At 47.1% G+C, this 8075-nt stretch overlaps 1 protein-coding gene across 2 annotated transcripts; it reads left to right on the top strand.

Moving 5' to 3' along the window:
* The first annotated feature begins 1881 nt into the window (after positions 1-1881).
* On the top strand, positions 1882-6589 carry BAMBI (BMP and activin membrane bound inhibitor). Of its 2 annotated transcripts, XM_053965011.1 has the most exons (4): positions 2101-2186; positions 3713-3911; positions 5046-5336; positions 5788-6589. In XM_053965011.1, exons 3-4 carry the CDS (start codon positions 5096-5098, stop codon positions 6204-6206), a joined length of 660 nt encoding a protein of 219 aa, XP_053820986.1. In that variant the 5' UTR covers positions 2101-2186; positions 3713-3911; positions 5046-5095; the 3' UTR covers positions 6207-6589. The 2 variants fall into 2 exon arrangements, with proteins under 2 accessions (XP_053820976.1, XP_053820986.1); XM_053965001.1 differs by lacking the exon at positions 3713-3911 and having other exon boundaries at positions 1882-2186.
* Positions 6590-8075: the final 1486 nt, after the last annotated feature.

Here is an 8075-nt window from a genome sequence, read left to right as displayed (position 1 = left end):
CATGAATAAAAGCCTTTTCCAGTCTGTCGGTACTGCACGTAACAAATGAGATCTGTTAAATGCGCTTGTCACCATTGATAGGAACAGGAGAAGAAGAATTGCACATGTTGCTGTAATGATTCTAAGCTATAATGAATGACATTTCGTATGTTTGCAAATGAGTGTCTGATAGCCGGTGCCAGACTGGGAGATACGACTTGGCTGTTCTTGCTGTTTTTGTAATTTCAAAATAGAAACAAGAACTAGCAAATTACTTTGTGGTGGAGTGCAAATATGTCTAACATAAGTGTAAAGGCTGCAGCGCAGCACACGTGTATCTATCTTATACATATGCAAATCACAAGACTCACAGTAAAACCATTATAACATGTGATGGCATCAGCACTAATTAGCCCGAGATCCAGTCTGTTCCTCTCTGCCAAAGTAAACTGGAGTTATCTCAATCTCAGATTTCATATTTCCTCCTTTCTCTTTCAGGGAGGAATGTCTCTGACATGAGGTATTATGTCCCCTATTGAAAATGTCTTTAAAGACTCACAAAAAATTTCAAATGAAAATTCTCAAGTAATTTTTTTATTATTATCTACACATTATCCAACAGCTTTCATACTAGTAGTGGACCCAAATATGTAAAGCATTTTTCCCATAAATGGGAAACAGTCTGTGCTGTAGAAATCAAGGCTTGTAAAACGTAATGAACAAAGAAAGAAGAAAACTAAGTTAGCAAAGAAATTTTAATTAAGGGACACATTTTTTTTTCAGGACCAATACGTGAAGGAAAACTGTCCAAGCTAAGCAGGACCCACAGGAGCTGTATCGGAGCTCAGTGGTAGAACACCATCTCGTACTTCCATCCCCAGCAGCTGTTCTTGGAAACGGAATACTGGAAGGAGAATAGTTACTGCAGGGTATATTCGCTAATATCTCTGTACCACGGGTCTGCCCTTGCTGCGGGGATGTGACAGCAGCGGGTGAGACCCTGCGGGCTGAGTACGAGATGCAGGAGCCCCCGAGCCACAGGGTGAACCCCAGGCCGGGACACCGGCGTGGCGCCGGGGATGGACACCCCAGCTGCACCGCGGTTCCAGCCGACGGCTGCCGGCTCCGCGCTGCGCCAAGCCCAAGCACAGGATTTCCATAAACCCGGGAAAAAAGCCCCGGCTGCAGTGGAACTGCCGCTGTTCCGCTCGGGCAACATCTCTGCACCCTGGTGCAGCCCTGCGGGTCGGGAGAGGACAGGCAGGGCTGGCGGCAGCGCCGGGACAGCGGGCGCGGGCGGGAGGGCTCGGCCGCCGCCTCGTTCCGCTCCGGCGCTGCCCGTCACCGCGACCTGGGGCTGCGGGCAGCTCATCCATCCATCCGTCCGTCCGTCCGTCCGTCCGTCCGTCCATCCATCCATCCATCCATCCATCCATCCATCCATCCATCCATCCATCCATCCATCGTGGCTCCGCAGAACTCGCAGTCAGAACATGATGGTTTTTAGTGGAACCTCGCGCTGCCGCCTCCGTAGGGAATTACCTCGGGGACCCAGCGGCGCCCGTTCCCCCGCCCACGGAGAGCCCCGAACCTAAGGCGGCGAGCGAGGGCGCTCGGTGCCTCCAGCGTCTTTCTCCCGGCAGGTCTCCGGGGCTCCCGGCGCTCAGAGCCCGCCGCCGAACGCAGACCCCAGCGCGCTCCCGGCCCGCCCGGCGCCGCCGCCGCCGCTCGGGGGCGCCGCGGGCGGGGCTCGGGTCGCGGCGCGGGGCCGGAGGAGGCGGGGCGGAACGAGCCCCCGCCCACTCACGGCAGGCGCAGCCAATGGGGAGGCGGGGCGGGGCCCAGTCGCGCCCGGCGCCGGCCGTATTTACGGGGCGGGCGCCGCCGCCGCCGCCGTGCCAGTGAGACAGCGCCTGCCGGGCCGCGCCGCCGCCGCTCCTGCTGCTCCTGCGGCCGCGGCGGAGCTGCGAGGGAAAGGCGGAGAGCCGCGGCCGTCCCCCTGGCCCGCCACCGCAGCTGTGGCCGCGCCACGGCTCTGCCCGCGGGCGAGCGGCTCTTCGGACAGGGGCGGGCGGGCGACGGCGACTCGGCCGTGCCTGCGCTGCGGGCTGTGACGAACGGCGCCGGGTAAATGGATCGCCATTCCAGCTACATCTTCATCTGGCTGCAACTGGAGCTGTGCGCCATGGCCGTCCTGCTCACCAGAGGTGAGGGGCTGCGGCGGGGCACCGGGGGGCGCCTGCGGGGCTCGTGGTCCGCGGGGGCCGTGCCGGCGGGAGCGGGGTGCCCGGGAGCTGCCGCCCGAGGGCAGCCGGGCCCGGCGCTCCCTCGGGACCCCGCGCCGAGCGGTGCTGGCGGCGGAGCCGCCGGGCCTGTGCCTCCCGCTCCTCTGTCCCTCCCCTCCCACCTGGCCGCCGGTGCCGGGCAGCCACGGCCCCGCCGTGTCCCGGCGGAGCAGCCGCGCCCGGCGCTGTCCCCGCCCGCGGGGGGCTGGGGGCTCTGGGGGCTGCCCTCGGTGGGGGCTCTGCGGGCTGTGCTCTGTGGTCTGGCCGCCCGGGGAGCGCCCTCGGGGGCAGAGGCGACCCGCTGGCTGGCGGTAATCGTCGTGCTCCGGGGAGGAGGGTAAGGGATAAGTTAGCGTGGTGGTGATGTGCGACGGTATTTATTTATTTTGGAAGGAAGGCTGTAATTAACCCTAAATAACAGCCTTGCAGCGTGCAGGGGGGAGCCTGCTGGCCCCATCAAAGCGGGCAGAACAGGGAGTGACTGAGTGATGTGAAGTCGCAGATACTGAAACTATGTGCCTGATAATGATATAATTAGGGGATCACAGACTTCTGGCTGCTGTTGACTTCAAAAGCTTTAAGAGAAGCCTGCAGTCTCTCCTGTAGCCATCTTGACTAAAAGCAGACATTTTTCTTTAATAGCTATATACAGTAACAAGAAAGAGGAGGGAACAGAAGGGCATTGTTCACTGTTTCAAAATACTAAATACCCTTTCTGGCCTTTTGCATAGCACAGGAAGAAACTTTATGAATTGACAGAAATACAGTAATACAAAGTCCATTTTGTTTCACTGAAAACGTGGCTTTAATTAAAAAGCAGTTGAATTAACCTGATGACTAGCCTGTCAGATTTTGTTTGTAAGATTGTCTTAGGGCAATAAAATGTAGATTTTTAAACGTAATTGTATGAGCAGTTAAAATGCAAGTATGTGTATTGTTTCTCTTTACTCCCGTACTGTGCTGGGGCTCATGAAAGAGCTTTGGAATTGTGCCATGTTTGTATCTTACACTAACAGTGTAAAAATTATGAAAACCATTTTTTTCAGAGGGGTAGGGGGGAGACCTCATATAGAATGCTTAGAAAATTATTGAGTACTTTTTTCTGTAACATGCTGGATGACAGTGAGTGTGAATTCATGAAAAATTAGGTTATTTGCTCTGAAACCCCAAGGGAATTGGACTGGAGACAGTGAGACACTCCATCATTTGGCTTCTATTAAGCAGAGTTATTAAAGAGCAGCGGGAACTTCAAGGCCTGGAGCCTGCAGTAGCATTTTGGGGAAAGTATTAAGGTAGCCCGACGAGGGGAAGCTAACTTGTTTGGGATGATTTTTAACGTCTTGCAGAACAGTTGGGGTTTTTTTTAGATATAGGTGGTAGATAACATCATAAGAAGGGCTGGCAGCAGGAAGGCCTGTAGATTGATTTTTTTTTTTTTTGAAATGCAGACTGTAGGAGGAAGACATCTGACTGACTATTCAGTCAACTTTGAAAGCCTTGGTGCTACTATGGTGGCAAGTACAGTAGGCACACCAGAAGTAGTTTTAAGTCCATTCTTCCAAGGATGTCTCCAAAATCTGGCTTCCTCTTAAACCTTGGCTCGATGGCACATTGAATTATGTTTGAGTTGCAACTTGCCTAGAAAGAGTAAGTTTTTGCTACATGTTTAATTCATACCAGAGCGGTTTGGAGAGCACAAAATGAAGAATTTTATGAAGGGAACTTTTTTATCGCTTCCTTCAGAAATTTTTGAGGTTTCCTGATATTTTTCATAGAGCCGGTAGAGGATTTTCAGTCTTAAGTGTTTCCTCTTTTCTACTGCATTTCGATTGCATGTGAAACTGGGGAGAGGCAAGGGGGAGCCTTTAGCCTTGCAGTTTCATTCCATTAAAAAACTTCACATTTGAGTTGAGAGTCATTATCTCTGGTGAGCAGAATAATTATAAACTGGAACTTTTTGTTCTATAATATTGATTAAAAAGTCTTTTTTCATGAAGAACTAGTTAAAGATTTTCTCTTTCTGTAGAAATTAGAAATAGTTACTCAGTTTCACACAGTAAAACCTTCCTGACAGAGAGACTTAGATGGTAATGGTTTTAGCAAATAGCTTTATAAGGTGTTAGTTAAACCTTTTAAATTTTGGGGCAGTATTGAGAGGTAATAAACAATTTAGCAGTTCCGAGTTTTTCTTTTTCATTTGTCACATAAGTATTTAAGCCTGGTATTTTTGTTGTGTATTTATGTGCAATTAAAAGAAATGTTACTTTTATATAAATAGAATGCTCTTCCTAGAGTAATGGTTAAAAACACAGATGTGACTTTCTTCTAGGATTGAAAGTGTGTGTTGCTTTTAGAACTGGTATTTCACTTTAAATGTGGTTAAATGCAGCTGCTGACAGCGAGTGGAAGTACCTATAAAATGGTCTTGTTAGTTATTTACCTTGGAAAAAAAAAAGCCACTGTGACCTTCCCCCGCCCCCCCCAAGCCCTCCCCAAGTCCCTGTTTTAGTGAAATGCTCTTGCTTTAATTCAAAGGACTATAGCAGTAGTCATTAAAGCAAGTGCCCCAAGGCGTTTACAAGGATTAAGGTTTCAAGAGGCAGGCGCTGTACAGTGATAGGAAGGGAACAACCCCAGCTCTTGTGGCTCTACAGCTTAGAGAACTGTCTCAAAACTGGCACCGAGTTTGGTTGTGTGATGCGTGTGGCTAATAATGATATATGGTGAGGTGTCCTTAGAGGACCAAATTCTTACCTTTCTTGCACAATTTTTGTTTTTTAGGTGAAATCAGATGCTACTGTGATGCTGCACACTGTGTTGCAACTGGCTATATGTGCAAATCTGAGCTTAGTGCCTGCTTCTCCAGACTGCTTGATCCTCAGAATACACATTCCCCACTTACTCATGGCTGCTTGGACTCTATTGCAAGCACAGCTGATATCTGCCAAGCCAAACAAGCACAAAACCACTCTGGCACCACCACCATGTCCACATTGGAATGCTGTCATGAAGATATGTGCAATTACAGAGGATTACATGATCTTTTGTCTCCTTCCAGGGGTGATGCTTCAGGTAGGGCAATAAAGCTTCAGTGAAACGCCTCTTCTGGCCGTCAGGCCAGCTACAGTCAAAACCTTGTGCATCTGCTGTTATTGATTTAGTTGTTAATGTAAGTGGAGACACCAGAGGGAGAAGTGGGTGGCTGGATGCAGGGGATCATCTCAGCCAATTAGCTTTTTTTGTCTGCATTAATATTGGAAGTTTCTCTTGCCATCTTGATATGAAGTCTAAGAGTCAGTGGCAGTGGTGTTCCTAGTCCAACTGGCTATTGGGGTAAGAAATTCCATGTTATAAGCAGACTTAGAAACTAATTTTTTTCTTTAAAGGGGTGTTTTCTGTGGATACTGGAGTGTGTAGCAGTTGCTCCTTAAACTTGTCAGTGTGGGATTTAAGGGAGGCGTTCGTATGTAAATCAGTGTACATATAAATCCTGAAATAAGCTTCACATCTTTTCCCTTTGCAGGACAAGGGAGCAGATATCAACATGACAGCAGCAGGAATCTCATCACCAAGGTGCAAGAATTGACTTCTTCGAAAGAGTTATGGTTCAGGGCAGCTGTAATTGCTGTTCCAATAGCTGGTGGGCTAATCTTGGTGCTCCTTATCATGCTGGCCTTGAGGATGCTCAGGAGTGAAAACAAGAGACTGCAAGATCAGCGACAGCAAATGCTCTCTCGTTTGCACTACAGTTTTCATGGACATCATTCGAAAAAAGGGCAGGTGGCAAAATTGGACTTGGAATGCATGGTGCCTGTGACTGGTCACGAGAACTGCTGCATGACCTGTGATAAAATGAGACATTCAGACCTCAGCAATGATAAAATTCTTTCACTAGTCCACTGGGGAATGTACAGCGGACATGGGAAGCTGGAATTTGTATGACCAATTATTTTCTAATCTGAGCTAAACTTACTCTCTGAACTCTTGAAGGCCTTTGGGTTCTGCTGGACAGGAGCACTTTATCTTAAAAAAAAAAAACTCTGATAAATCATCTTTGAGAAACAAAGGACCTCTGCAAACAGAATCTTGGATATTTCTTCTGAAGGATTCCAAAAGTTGTCTTATTTGCACAGAGTAAAATACACTCAAATGTATTGTTTGCTTCAGAGTTGTGAAAGCAAAAGTTAGAAGTTGTAAACACTGTCACCAGGGTTATCTGAACTGTAGGGAGCTGAGAACTGAGTTATTATAATAAACTGTATGCAAGCTCCTATGTTTCCTGACTTATTGTAAAGATTTTTTAAAATATATATATTTTCTCTGAACCTTGCTTGTGATTTCTGTTTTGGAAAATGGGTTTTCTTGTGGATGACAGTAGAAAACAAATCAAGGTGTACATGGTAATGCCATGCATAGCAATTAGATTCTGAAAGCAGACTCTTCCTACTCTGCAAAAGACTTTAGGTGGTTATTTGAGAATGAAGATGGCAGCTTTGTTTTATACTTCAAGTAGCAGTGAACCCACATCCTTGGCTCTTGGCTATTGTGTTTTGTTCATAACCTCAGTGAGTTCTTCCAGAGCTTTGTGTGATAACTTTTTCTTCCTCTATTTAATGAAGAAAGGCTTCCTCTGTGCAAAATGTGTCAGAAAGTGACTCCTAATACTTTATAGCTGGTTTTCCTCCCTTGTCTCCCAATTCTTGTTTCTATGATCTGTTTTCCTTTTGTACTTTTTACACCCAAATTTTTTTTGCGGGGGGGGAGGAGAGGGAAACCCCAAAACCACACTGCCTATTAGGTTTGGTGGTTGTGTTTTGTTTTGGTTTTTTTTTTTTTTTTTTTTTTTTCCTTTTCTGTTTATAACCCCTCTGGGTACAGTGGAAAGCATCTGCCTTATTCTCTTCTATCATGTAACGAAGTATCATATGCTCCTCGTTTTGTGTGGGACTGAAGAAACAACACTGTACTTTAATCTCTGTCTCCTCCTTTATGCTGTTCTTGCATAGATGGCTTTTCCTGGCCAATATTTGTGCACTTAGCTGGTTCTTACTCCTTCTGCTAGTTGGCAGCACTTTATAATTTCATTTTTATTCAATGCTTAGTTGCCAAAAACAAACAACCTCTGGATTAACCAAGGAATTTATTGTATTTATTTTTCTTGCTATATTAGAATTTGCTGTAATTAAAGTGTACTTGCTTAAAAGGCTGAAGCCACATCACGGGGAAAGAAGTATCCAAAGTGCTGCTTCAGAAGATAAAACTGGCATGAGTCTAGTATTCATCTATGTTTTAGGAAGCTTTAGAAATGCTTCTGCCTCCTGTTCTGGCTGTGATAGCATTGAGAAGGGGATGGCACACACGGGGTTAAACAGCCTCGCAGCAATGCTCTGATCGTGTGCTGTTTGCTGTGGTAGATTGCTTTGGGATGTGCAGCCTGAAATGCAGAGGGATGTAAGCAAGGAAAACCTGCCCCTCTAAGTCACAGGCTAATGCTCCTGAAAGTACACTTAAACGATGTGGTAGGGTTCTTGTTGGAGATAAGTTGGTCATTTGGCTGTGCAAACAGAGGTACTGAAACTGCAAATTTACCTCTACAGTTAAACACTCACATGGGCCAAGTGCAGTGAGAGCCTTGGGAATGCCAAGGTCCCACTGTGCCCATGTTTGCAATATTAATGTGCAGTTTAGAAGGATTAGTTTCCTCTTGTGTACCTCAAGCTGCTGACCCTTTTTACTACTTCAACATGCCTGGAGAGTTGCTTTTAAGGCAGAGAATTACATCTGATTTCTACCTCTTTGTGCTGCTGAAAT

Source organism: Vidua chalybeata, chromosome 1 (assembly GCF_026979565.1).
Source record: "Vidua chalybeata isolate OUT-0048 chromosome 1, bVidCha1 merged haplotype, whole genome shotgun sequence".
Lineage (NCBI taxonomy): Eukaryota > Metazoa > Chordata > Aves > Passeriformes > Viduidae > Vidua > Vidua chalybeata.
Note: the sequence above shows the minus strand (reverse complement) of the source record. Positions and strands in the feature narration are given on the sequence as shown.